The 13,500-nt window shown below is 42.4% G+C and overlaps 2 protein-coding genes across 2 annotated transcripts in view; one reads left to right on the plus strand and one right to left on the minus strand.

Annotated features, from left to right (window-relative positions):
• TDRD9 (tudor domain containing 9) overlaps positions 1-13,500 on the plus strand; it is a 109,047-nt gene that overhangs the window by 3,974 nt on the left and 91,573 nt on the right. The window lies entirely within an intron of this gene.
• RD3L (RD3 like) lies at positions 6,398-7,358 on the minus strand. The gene is made up of 2 exons (XM_059915877.1): positions 7,060-7,358; positions 6,398-6,695 (listed from the first exon to the last, which is right to left on the minus strand). Exons 1-2 carry the CDS (start codon positions 7,356-7,358, stop codon positions 6,398-6,400), a joined length of 597 nt encoding a protein of 198 aa, XP_059771860.1.

Below are 13,500 nucleotides of genomic sequence, written 5' to 3' on the forward strand. Positions count from 1 at the left end.
TCCTAACTCACACGAACTCCTGGGCTCATGACGGTCTTGCTTAATTCTCACTTTGACATCTTTGACTCTCCAGTACCTTAAAATGTACTTTGTCCCAGAGAAACTCCACTACAGAAAGCTTTCAGATCACTTTTCAAAAGCATCTGGTGATGCTCTTACCCAGTTTCCTTTTTTGTTAATTTCACGTTTCCTTCTTGAAATGTCTTACTGTAAGCTGAATGCCTACCGTGTTGGGCATTGTGTCAGGTGATGCAGGCAGTACAAGCAATCTCACTCCTTCTGACAGGCAAGTCCCATCGTATAGCTGAGGAAGTCAAGGATCAGGTAAGTTGAGAAACTTATCTCAGCCCATGTATCTGTTATGTTGTACAGTGGGTGTGTTTGACTCCAAAGCATGTGACTTTTTCCTTTTTGCCTTGCCTTTCAGTATTTAGGCCTTCCCTAGATGGTAGTATTTGCTTGTGTTACCCTCCATGGAGTTCTGTTTTCTATTCACCCACAAAAGTCCATGTTTTTAAAAAACCTTTGTCTGTTTAACAGATTTAGTCTATTAGGTAATTTTCCCATTAATTGGAAAACTATTTGAGTGTCTATTCTGTATCTACCACGTGCAGCTGGAGTAGAGGGATTGAGAGGGAGGGAGGAGATGAAGTCAGAGAGGCAACAGGGTCAAGAGTTCCTTGTTCAGTCTCAGTGAGCAGCTTGCTGCTTCATCTTTGACATCGGGGAGCCACTGGAGGGCGCTTAGAGGTTTTGGGCATAGCTGCCACGTGTGGTCTCCACTCCAGCAGGGTCACTGCCAGTTGAATGAATGAAGGGGGCCCAGGGCAGAAACAGGGAGGTCAGGTATCCACTTTATGTGTAAACTTGGTTGCACCATGGTGCCCAGATATTTGGTCAAACATTACTCTGGGTCTTTCAGTGAAGATATTTTTTGGATGGAATTAACATTTAAATAGGCGGATTTTGAGTAAAGCAGGTTAACCTCCATAATGTGGGTGAGCCTCATGCAATCAGTTGATGGCCTGAATAGAACGAAGACTGATCTCCCCTGAGCAAGAAGGAATTCTGCCAGCAAACTCCCTTTAGACTCAGACTGCAACTGACCTGGGTCTCCAGCAGATTTTGGACTTGCACCTCTACAATTGTGTAAGCTAATACCTCAAAACTAACCTCTCTCTGTAGATACAGACGTCCTGTTGGTTCTGTTTCTTTGGAGAACCCTCACTAATACATCATCCAAGCAAGAGAGAGGATGGTGGTTTAGACCAGGACCGTAGCAGTGGAGGTGGTAAGCGATGGTGGAATTCAGGGTATATTACTAAGAGGCGGGAACTTTGTAGCTGGATCAGGTATAGAATAGGAATGGGGAAGCAGTCATGGGTGACACCAAGGTTTCCGGCTGAGCATTTGGAAGGTGTTGCCATCCACTGAGAAAGGCCAGACCGCAGGAAGAACTGGTTTTGGGGGAATACCAGGTGTTTGATTTTGAACATGTTAACTCTGAAAATCCTGTTAGTTAACAGTAAGTGCATGAATCGAGGAAAGAAGTCTGGCTGTGGAGCTAGATGTTTGGGAGTTTAAGGCTTTGAGGCCAATGAGACGAGACCACCCAGGCTCTGGGTGATGGAGCCTGGTGGGTGAGTGCAGAGAGAGGGGAGGTCTAAGGACCCAAGCCTGGAGCGCCTGAATGTTTAGAGGTTGGTGAGAAAAAATGTGCAAAAGAGACTGAGAAGGAACCACTAGCAGGGTCCGAGGAAAACCAAGTGAGCGAGCCTGTTTTAAACAACTGCTTGCTTAGTGCCCTGTATGTGCATCTCTTAGTACTTTTAAGGAATTATTTATTTATTTATTTAATTTTATTTATTTATTTATATTTTTTATTTTTTGGCTGCATTGGGTCTTCGTTGCTGCGCGCGGGCTTCCTCTAGTTGCGGCGAGCGGCGGCTGCTCTTCGTTGCGGTGTGCAGGCTTCTCTTGTTGTGGAGCACAGGCTCTAGGTGTGCAGGCTTCAGTAGTTGTGGCACACGGTCTCAGTAGTTGTGGCGCACGGGCTTAGTTGCTCCGCAGCATGTGGGATCTTCCTGGACCAGGGCTTGAACCCGTGTCCCCTGCACTGGCAGGCGGATTCTTAACCGCTGAGCCACCAGGCAAGTCCCAAGGAATTATTTTATGTGTTGTTTTCCCCGCATAAGAACTTCTTGAGGGTGCAGATTTTCACTGAATCTCCACCTCTTAGCACAGTACCTGGCATATAGTAGGAACTCAGATGTCTGTTTGGATGAATGAACTGCCTTCGTAGGTCCCAATTATTGATTGCTTACAATGTGCTGGGTCCTTATTCTAGAAATGATGAGAGTTGCTTCCTTATTTGCTCCTACCTTGAATGAATCCTGAAATCTGAGTTACTCCTCTGACCAGAGCTGATTTCCCTAAGGTAGGGGTGTGCGTGCATGAGTGTGTGTGTGTGTGTGTGTGTGTGTGTGTGTATGTATACAGTCAGTCCAATAAGAATCAGCATATCCTGGCAACTGTACCGTAAAGTATTTCTAGAATAAGAGTGTCTCACTGTGTATACGATCACCACCCTGGTCTAAATAAACTACCATCATCTCTGGCCTGGATTATTACAAAAGCCTTCTATTTTTGGTCTCCTGGCTTCCTATCTTTGCCCCCAATAATTTATTCTAGCACCTAGAAGAATACCTGGCGTGAGGTAGATGCCCAGTTGATATTTGTTGAATGAAGGAATCCTTGAGTAACATTCACACGTAAGGTTTGAGGAGCACATGTGCGACTTTCTGTGGGGTAGATGGCTGTTAGAACAAGGTGTAGACTCTGATCGTGGCTTACTGAGCGTTCCCCATCGGGCACCTGACTCACCTCCTGCTGTCTTTCACTGCATTCTGGACACGTTGGCATTCTTCTGTGTCTTGAAGACGCCACACTCCTTTCCACACTGGGGCTTCCACACCTGGTCTGTCTTCTGCCTGGAGTGCCTGCCCTCTTCCATTCCTGCCCCGTTTCTTCCCATGACAGGCCCCTTTCATCATTCGGGGCTGTGCTCCTTCAAGAAGTCTCCTGGGACCTCCATAGCTACAGAAGTCCTCCCCCACCTTCTTTGGCAGTCTCTCTAGTCTTTGTCAACTTTTTCTCCTCCTCTAAAGCACTTAGCACTTGCCCCAAGTCTTGTTTGTTTGCGATGTGTTTCTGGGTCCTCCACCATTGTGAGGGGCCAGAATGATTCTGAGATTTCCGGCTTGTAGAATTGGATGGCTACGTAGGGTTGCCATTTCCTGAGAAATGACTGGAAAACACTAGTTGAGGTGTTTGAAGAGTTGTGCTTTTAGTTTGTGTAAAGTGTGTTGTTTCGATTCCTCTGTTCCTTTCTTGAATTTTATTTATCCTTTTAGGAAACAAACCTCTATGATTTGGTTTTGAGCATGTTGATTTAAGTTGCCTGTAGGTCTCCAAGAGGAGGTGTCAGGTAGGCAATTGCCTGTATGCATTTGGAGCTCAGACGTAAGTTGGGGCTGGAGGTGGTGTAGGGGCCTGACAGGCTGATGTGAATCCTAGCCCTGCCATTCAGTATCTCTTGTGATACTGGGCAGAGGCATGGAACAGGTGTGAGGCTGTTTGCTCATCTGTCAGATGGGAATAACGTCACCTCCTTTCAAGTCTAGGATTAAATGAGATGTACATACATACAGTGCTTAGCACGGTGCCTGGCATGTAGAAGAATGACTTTCATGTGATTAAATGGATTCGGCTGGTTAATAATGCCACCTTTTCAGAGCTTACTATATGTCAGGTTATCAGAATCCTTTTACGTGGGTTGGTGTATTTATTCCTTACTATTCCCTACCTAAAACTTTTAGCTACTGTGCCAATACTTTATCTTTGTAAAACATACCTGAAGCTTTCCTAGTAGTCCTCTCCCACATCTGCACCCCCCCCCCCTTATATTTTTAACTCTCATTCTTTTGCCAATTTTAGGTACTATAAATAGCCCAGTGTATAAAAGTGTGGATCTGTTAACATTCAGGAAGTTATTTGTGTTGTAATTTCTACCTGATTTGTCAATTTTTTAGAAACAACTATAGATTTCAGTTATATACACCAACACTGACATAGGAAACATGGTTATTAGGTTATTGCCAAAAACAAATGTGAGAGGTAGAAACTCAGAATACCAAAGTCCCTTTTGTATTTTTCCAGTCCCTTTAAAAGTCTGGCTGTACAGTTGACTCACTGCATCGTGGGTGACTTAGAGTGGTGTGGGGTTCGTCTTCATCCTGGCCTAGTGGGATGACCTAATGTCTACAGCTTCTTCAGTCACTGTAAGCTTTTTTTTTTTAAAATTAATTTATTTATTTTATGGCTGTGTTGGGTCTTCGTTTTCTGTGTGAGGGCTTTCTCTAGTTGCGGCAGGTGGGGGCCACTCTTCATCGCGGTGCGCGGGCCTCGCATTATCGCGGCCTCTCTTGGTGTGGAGCACAGGCTCCAGACGCGCAGGCTCAGTAGTTGTGGCTCTCGGGCCTAGTTGCTCCGCGGCATGTGGGATCTTCCCAGACCAGGGCCCGAACCCGTGTCCCCTGCATTGGCAGGCAGATTCTCAACCACTGCGCCACCAGGGAAGCTCACTGTAAGCTTTTTGATAGGAGTTATTTTTTAAAACTTATTTTCTTCCTGTCTGAACAGGGAGGATGGCCCTTTCTTGAAAGTGCCACAGGCTCAGTCATTTCTTTTGTTCAGTGGCTGTTTGATGTGCCTTGGAGGGAGGAAAATGTTCTGGGCCTCTTCATGGCGTGTATCTCCTGGTATGCGTGGTGAGGCTCCCGGCTCTAGTACTGGATTCCATAGACAAACTCCAGGTTCTGATTAAAACAGAAATTCTATGAGGACCTACTGTAGAGCACAGGGAACTCTACTCAGTACTCTGTAATGATCTATACGGGAAAAGAATCTAAAAAAGAGTGGACATCTGTGTATGTATTAACTGATTCACTTTTCTGTACAGCAGAAACTGACACAACCTTTTAAATCAACTATACACCAGTAGAAATTAATTAAAAAATTCTGTTCCCATCATTAAGGTAATAATACTGAAACTCTTGTTTGCTGCTTCATACGTTCACTGCACGATGAGCAGTTATGCCCTTTGGGGAACATTTCTCTCTCCCACAAATAGTTTTCACTCTACAAATTCTTATAGTGATTGAAGAAGCCATAGATAGTTATGTCCTGAAAAATGAACAAAAAGGGAACAGGAGTGAGAGGTGTCTTTGTTTTAAATCCACTTTGAGTTTGTTTCCATTTACCTTGTCTTACTAAACCCTGGGTAGATTGACACCATTTATGACATGGTTAGGATTTAAGACCAAACTGAGGCCAATTCAGAATGGTGTTGAAGTTAGCCAAGAGTAGGGAAAAACGCATAGTCAGAGTGTGTATTTTCTTTGGAGTGTGTATTTAGCTCCTACCTTGATTTTTTTTTTCTTTTTAATGGAAAAAAACTCACTCGAATAAATCTCCAAATATTAAGTTATGAACATTAGGTTCTTTGGATTTACTTTTAAGAATGGTATAGATTCTAGCACTTAATCATAGAAATAAATCTGACTAATGAATAGTTCCCTACTTTAATGAAATTCTGAGAGGTTGAATTTTATATATTAAATATTTTGCTATTTTAAATGAACATAATATTGGTTTAAATTATAGATTGGCATTGACTGTTTTTCTCTGAGTAGCTGTTACTAATGTTGTTAAACTAGTCCATTTCTTTTTTGCTCATGTAATCTAGAGTTTTTTTTAAATACTTTCCCTTAATGCTGTTTAAGATTAAAAATGAATCTCAGTGTTGGGATGAAGCACTGCTTTGTTTTCAAGCTGCACATTATTTTTTCCCTCACTGCCGTCTTCCCCCTCCCCCACAGAGAATGACTGATTCAGTGTTATATTGTAAAGATAAGATTCACATCAATCATTTATTTTATTCTATACATAGTTTCCTTTTAGAATAAAAGCAAAGTTAATGTCAAAGTTAATTTATCGAATTTCATACTTGGTACTTTCATACAAATTTCATATTTCATATTTCAAAATAAAATGCCTTAGTTCCTGTTGGGATGTGTTTGAGGTATAAGAAAATACTTCAAACATTTTTTGAAAATATTTAGGAAACACTTTAGTTAAAAGCATACTGTTCAATGAAAACATTGCATTTTTAGAGTGGTTAAAAAAGGAACACTATTTAAAACAGGCTACATCCACAGGAATTTTAACTTCTGATCTTGCAACAAAGAGTAGCATTAAGTCACATCACTTTCTCTTTTTCTTAATATTAAGGGTTCTGATACTAAGACTGTCAAAAACTCCTCTGGTTACAAGTAATTTAACTTGATGGGTAATAATATGGTAGGTTCCATATCCTATGTGAGAATGTTGGGAACCTGTTCTTTGTGTTTTTGTCTACGTAACTTGAAATAGTGGGTATTTCATCCTTGTCTGGACTCTTGGAGCTTTCTCCTGGGATCACGGAGCGAACAGGACAGGCTGTGCTCTGTGACTCTTCCAGGCCCTCTTGCTGACTGCCTTTGTCAGTACTACTTAAGAAGTCCTTCAGAACTTGCTTGAAGATGTAGACAATTTCCCATGGCAGTACATCATTTTCTGCCAGAACTTCTCGAAATCTAGAGGCAAAGCAGTTATCAGTATTCAATTCAGAAAATCTCTTTTGTCATAGCCCTTTGTCTCCAAAATTCAGCTTAGGTAATGTAACCATATAGTAGTTACCCACCTTTTGAGTAAACTGCACATTGCTTTAAAATTATACTTCTAGTAAAGAAATTTCAAAAGAGACTTTAAAACATTTCCTAGCCAGTGAGATATCAACAGTTTTTTTTTTGTCCGGCCCATCCTTAGTGATTTTGGTTGCTGGGTAGTTGATACACATGATTAAAAAATTTATATGATACAGTACGATTTCCAGTCTAAAGATACGAGGAGCTTAGACTTGATAGCAAATATCACAAGAAGAGAACGTAGTATTTTTACCTGCTGAGAATAGCTCCAGTTTGACAAGGTTGAACCTGTGAGCAAAGAACTTCAAGTTGTCTTTGTTCAGTAGCTGGGATGGTTGCGTGGGGATTCTGATAGTTTCTCAGCCAATTGTAATCCACACTTGTTTTTTTCACTTTTTGCTCATTTTCGATCTCTTGTATTAATCTCTCTCGTTCCTTTAGATGCCATTTTAATTCCCGAAGCAGAGTCTTTGTCACTACTTCTGAGTCAGGGTAGTGTGTGGATTTGTAGGAATTGTATTTTGGCCATTTCATCCAGCCAAAAAGTGGCATTTTTAGCCTATGGAAATATTCTCACTTGTTTATTTGCATAAAATATTATGGTTCTGATGAGCAAATATTTGTTTCTTTACAGTAACTTTGCCAGAAAAGTGCATGAATTTTTCACTGGTTAGATATACAGGTCAAAACAAGATTAGAATGGATTAAAGTCTTAATTTCTAACTAGGTCAGTACCAAAAACCAGGCTTTGAAAATACTTTTATGTAGCTAAGGAGAAACGAAATGCAGGCAGATAATCTACAGACTGAACATTTTCTGAAAATACCACTAACACTTGCTATTAAAAGTTCTTAGGAGGCTTTAAAATATTAACATATAGGAAAGTGCTATCTGCAAACATACTTTTGACTTATGTTTTGTACAGAAAAGGTTTAAAGATTACCTGTGAAGTTGATGGATCCGACGTGGTGATGTTGCCAAAGAGTTTCCTGGAATTGGTGCTGAAGCTGTGCTTCACTCAGGCATACCTCCTCCTCCTGGATGTGTCCCCTGGTGAAAGAATGAGCCTCCTCCTTTACCCACTGAAACTGTATTTGAAATAACTAACCTTCTATGTTAGGAATGAGGTTGTGATGTCTTCATTTGGCGAGAATGCTCATTAATTCACCTTGTAAGTAAGCTAGAAGAAATGACAAAAATAACTTACTATTTAATCTTTACAAATTATATAATGGTTTGCCTTTTCAATGTAGCTCAATGTATTTGAAAAAGATGCCAGCAGCTACAGATTCTTGTCCTAAATGCATTTAGACATGTCTTTGATAAAGAAATGAAGAAAGGTCGTCTGAAGCACCACAGATGTGCTGCCAGCTAAAGTGAAGACTGTCGCATGATGTGATGCTTTGCTGTGCATAGCTGCAGGTCACAGTTTAGTGCTGTATTTTTATGCCTGTAGAGCTCTAAAAATAACCATGTTGCTTTTATTCTTCAGCTTAACTTTGAGGCCGTTTAGAAGCCAGGTCACTGTCCCCTCTAATGAAAGCAGGAAAAGTAGATCAGACTTGACTATTTGCACAATATACATTCTGAGAAACCTCGTTACAGTCGAGCAAAGTAGGCAAAGAATGCTGATATCAGTCATGTGTGAAATATTTAGTAAATGTTATGGTCTGTACACATTTTGTTTTTCTTTCTAAATAGTATTTAAATTTGTATATTTAAACAAGTTGTAATGCTAGAGGACAGTATATACACTTAGGTAGATAACTTTAAAATATACTTTATAATCTCTAAAAACATGGTGATAAGGCAATAATAGATTAAGGTCAGAAAAAAAATTGAGACATGAGAACATATCAAGTTCACAACGAAATCTTATAGTTCATTATAGAAAATCATTTTCGTGTTTTCTTTTGGAGCTGAAAGTGAAACTTATACTCACAGTTTGGGCGAGTACCGATGTGGAATTGGTCTTTATTGTGCTAATTTTCTATTCCCGAGAGGTGTGTGTCTTTGGTTTAAGCATGGACAGGTTCTTTGCTCTCTAGTTCTGTGTTAAATGACTGTGTAGTGGCTTTTCCTTTTATAATATTTGTTTCTTCTGGTGCCTTTTCCTTCAAATGAACTGTGAAGAATAGACCTCGTTTACATCAGACCTGCATGTCATGCGTGATCAAGAGTGATGTGTGTGGTCAGCCTCCAGCTCCTGTTGCTTATATGTTAGAAAAACCCAGATGTCAGGATTCATCATCTGTAACTAGAAGGTTTTCATATTACGTTGTGTACAGTACTGTGAAAGGGAGGGGAGTAAAGTTTATCATGACAGAACGGTCCTACCTGATTTTCTACTGCAGTTATGATGAGTCATGCTGCTTCTCCCTTTGAATAACCTCCTTGTCATTGCTTTAATTTTTAAATTTTTTGCCTCTGAAATGGTAACAAAAATATCAAAAATGTATTGGATATGGAGCATAAACCGACTTTCTGTTCCAGGCCCTCTGCAGTCTTGCCTATCCCTTCTTCCCTGGCTTGCTTTCTTGCTCTACCTGAGTCTGTCTGTTGCGTCAGCCAAGCCTGACTGCCCCATGCAGGCCGTGCTCCCTCCGGCACTTCAGCTTTGGTCACACTGACTCTCTCTTCTGAGATGTTCGTTTTTCTTTTCCATGTACCTGTACTGTAATTCTCGTATTTATTTATTTTTGCCTGTGTTGGGTCTTCGTTGCTGCACGAGGGCTTTCTCTAGTTGCGGCGAGCGGGGCCTACTCCTCATTGCGGTGCGCGGGCTTCTCATTGCGGTGGCTTCTCTTGTTGTGGAGCATGGGCTCTAGGCTTGCGGGCTTCAGTAGTTGCAGCATGCGGGCTCTAGGGCACGTGGGCTTCAGCATTTGTGGCGCATGGGCTTCAGTTGTGGCGTGCGGGCTCAGTAGTTGTGGCGCGCGGGCTCAGTAGTTGTGGTGTGCGGGCTCATTAGTTGTGGCTCGTGGGCTCTACAGCGCAGGCTCAGTAGTTGTGGCACACGGGCTCAGTAGTTGTGGCGTACGGGCTTAGTTGCTCTGCGGCATGTGAGATCTTCCTGGACCAAGGATCAAACCTGTGTCCCCTGCACTGGCAGGTGGATTTTTAACTACTGTGCCACCAGGGAAGTCCCTATACTGTAACTCTTTTTTTCAGGGCTCAGTTTCAATACCAACTAATTTTTTCTTATGTCTGAGGGAAAAACATTTTTCCCTTGGCCCCCGTGCCCTGTTTCTTTGAACTCCGGTTTTATTTCTCTTTACTGTTAAACTAATAGTCCCTTATGACTAGGTTCTGTTCTGTCCTCCACTTATTTGCAGCTGTCATTAGCTCAGCAGATACTTTTGACTGTGCCATGTCCTAGATGCAGGTTAGGGACTGGGGATGCAGCAGTGGACCAGACAGACCTATTGTCTGCCCTCATGGAGCCCGTCTTCTAGTGGGAAGATGAACCCGAGGACCCAAATCACCCAGTGCAGTGGTCATGATACACTCGAGGCCTCCCCAGTTCACTGTGGAGGTCAGGGAAGGCCTTTCTGGGTAGGGGCTGTCCTTTGAGCAGAGGTTTAAAGACCAACGAGGAAGCCACACAAAGCGCTTCATGTGGCCAGCTCCCTCCTCGGCTTGACCTATTAGCGCCTAGCTGGCTATTGAGACTCAAGTCTGACCTTCACAGAACTTTTCTTACACCTTGGCTCACATTCAGTGCATTTTCCTTTGATCTTCCTCGCGTAAGCCAATTTTCCTAGTACTTAGTGTGTGCTACTTGTATTATTATACATTTTATTTTTTCTGTCCTATTTCCTGAGATTGTTAGATTGAAATAGAGCTCAAATGTCATTCTCTGATTACAGTAGTTCCCCTACTACCGTGTAGATAGAGAACAGAAATATTTGTAGATCAAGGTAAGGAAGTACCTTTGCATTAATCCTTCCTGTTTGTTGGGAGTATAACCAGATTAATGTTGGATTTTATTCGTCACACATATTAGTAAGTTGAATACATGAATTATTTCTAATGAATTGCAACCTCATTAGGCTATTTTGTGTGGAAGACATAAAGCTTAAACTGTGAAGCAGTTAGGTTAATTTCTTTTTGGTCTTTGTCATGGTTTTCTAGGCTTTATCTTCTTAGCTGAACAGCAAAAAATTTTATGACTTGAAGTGAGATAGGATCATATCATTCATAATGTGTGTGTGTAAAAGTTTAAGATGTGTAAGGAAGTACTTAAGTCTAAAAAGATAAAATTTTGGAATCTCGAAGGGCAGGCTAAGGAGCCAGGTTGTTTATATACAACTTGTATATATTTGTGGTCAGGGGGCCTTTACAGTTCTCAGCAGCATTTGATTGCAATTAAAGGAAGATTTTTCATTGTGAGGGGACTAATATCTTTCTGTTTTTAATTCCTTTGCTACTGAATTCAAAGTTCTGAATTATTGGTTGGTTCTTTTTTTTTTTTGGCTATTAAAGATGCAGTTAATATTTGAGAAACTGTGATGTTAAATTCCTTTTCCCAATATTATTCCCTCTTTAAAATACTCTAATTGAAACACACTAAGATGTACTTTTTCATGTTAAAAATCATATTCTATTGGGTTGTCCATATCTTACTGACTTAAGAGAGTTCTTAGTGTACGTCTGCGTTCTGTGCTGCAGATGTTCACTCTAGAGTGACCGCTGTTCTTGCTCTTTAACCTTTATAGACATCGTTCATAGGTTTTATATTATAGTTTAGTTCAGTTTGTTGATATTTTCCTTTTTTGACTTTTCCTTTCTTGTGTTTTTGTTTAAGCCCTTCTTTACTTCAAAGTTATAACATACAGAAGAAGATCAGCTTTTTAGGCTTAAAAAAATAAGTACCCCTGGGTGTTGAGTTGGTTTGAAATTGATTTGAGGTTGGTTTGAGGTGTAGGGGTCCCCAAATTGGATAACCATTATTCAAAGTAAGTAGTCATTGTTCCACCCAGGAGATTTTCCTGATTCCTCGTATGCCCAGTAACTGTGTGGCGTATCCTGGGTATTTTGAATATTATATTATATTATGGGACTCTGGGTCTTGTTTAAATCCTGTGGGGAATGCAGCTGACCAGCTGTGTTCAGGCTGCAAGTTCCAGCCAGCTTCCTATGGGCAGTGGATTCAAGGTCCCTCTGGTTTTCAGAGCCTTTGCAGGGCTGTCTGGGTCTGTCCTGCACTGTGCCATCTAGTGGCCGTCCTGTAGCTCAGTTCTCAAAGTCTGTGATGGGCTGTTTGGGGTCAGGGCACGCCTGCCAGCCCAGGGGTGTGCCCAGCAGTTGCTAGAGGTTCTCAGGTGTCTGCGGTCTCCCTGGTGCTTTCCCAGCCCAGGGCCTCCCTTTGCTGGTCCTCTGGCCAGAAGACAGGGGCTTTGTTGCCCTGCTCTGCCAGGCACTTCCTGCAGTGATGCCTGCCTCCCAGGCCAAGCAGTGGGAGAGCAGAGAAAGAAAAAAGGCAGTGAGAGTCTGCCCCACCCTCTTGTAGAGGGAGTTTCCCTCCCTCGGAGTTGGATGCTCCTGCCGCACCTGGCTTGTGAGAGAATGGAGAAAAGAAAAATGTAAGGTGTGCACTGCCCCCGTTTTGAGTATTTGGAGTCCCCTTTCCTGCCCCCCAGGGCACAGCTAGAGCTGGTCCTGGGGTCCTGTGCCAGTGCCACGTGCATTTTGTAGCTCGGGAGTTCAGGTCGGGCCACCAGAGATAAAAAATGATGAGCTTCTGCCGCTGGTTTGGTGCTCTGAATTCTGGCCTTCTTCCCCGATCTGCCTCTTACTCTTTACTTGTTAAAGTCCTCCAACAGCTGCTCGGGCATTCTGCCCGGGGGTTACAGCTTCATTCTGTGGGAGGCACAGGGTGCAGCGTGCTTACGCCATCTTACTGGAAACGGGAACCTTGGACTCATTCTTGACTCCTTTGTTTTTTTCAGACCCCAGGTCTAATATGTCAGCATATTCTATGGGCTGCACTTTCACTGCTGCCACTCTAGTCCGAACGATGTCATCTCTGGCCTTGGTTTTTATGCTGGTCTGTTAGGTGGTCTCTCTGCTTCTGCTGTGTCTGAACCCCCATCACCCCACCCTACTTCACCCAGTCAGAGCCATCCTGGTAAAATAGGAATCAGATATTTTTATTGCTCTGTCTATGCTCAAAACCCATCTCACTCAGAGCAAAAGCCAAAATCTTTAAAATTAGCCCGTGCCAGTCCTCTGGTACCCGCTCCCCAACCCCTGGCTCTTCCCCGTGCCTCTACCCACTGCCCAAACCTCTTCTGGGCTTTCTCTGCTGCAGCCACACGGGTCTCCTGTCCTCCCTGGCCTTTTGCCGCAGGGCTCCTGCTCTCCTGTGAATGTTGCCCTTACAGAGCTGCCCAGTCCTTCTCTTTCTTCTGATCTTTGCCTGTGTGTCACCTTATCAACATGCAACCCTCCTCGCCCTGTCTCTTCTCCGGCCTTATTTTTCTGTATTTTATTACTGTCTGACATACTCCATGCTTTACTTTATTTCTCGTCCCCCAGCTAGACTGTAAGCTCCATGAGGGCAGTCTGCTCACTGCTTTAGGTACTTAGTACAGTGCCTGGCATGGAGTTGGCCCTTAATTATTAATTTGTTGAGTGACTTAATGAGTAAATATCAGGTAAACAGTAACCAGAAGTATGCTGATATGACTAT

This window comes from Balaenoptera ricei, chromosome 2 (assembly GCF_028023285.1).
Source record: "Balaenoptera ricei isolate mBalRic1 chromosome 2, mBalRic1.hap2, whole genome shotgun sequence".
Lineage (NCBI taxonomy): Eukaryota > Metazoa > Chordata > Mammalia > Artiodactyla > Balaenopteridae > Balaenoptera > Balaenoptera ricei.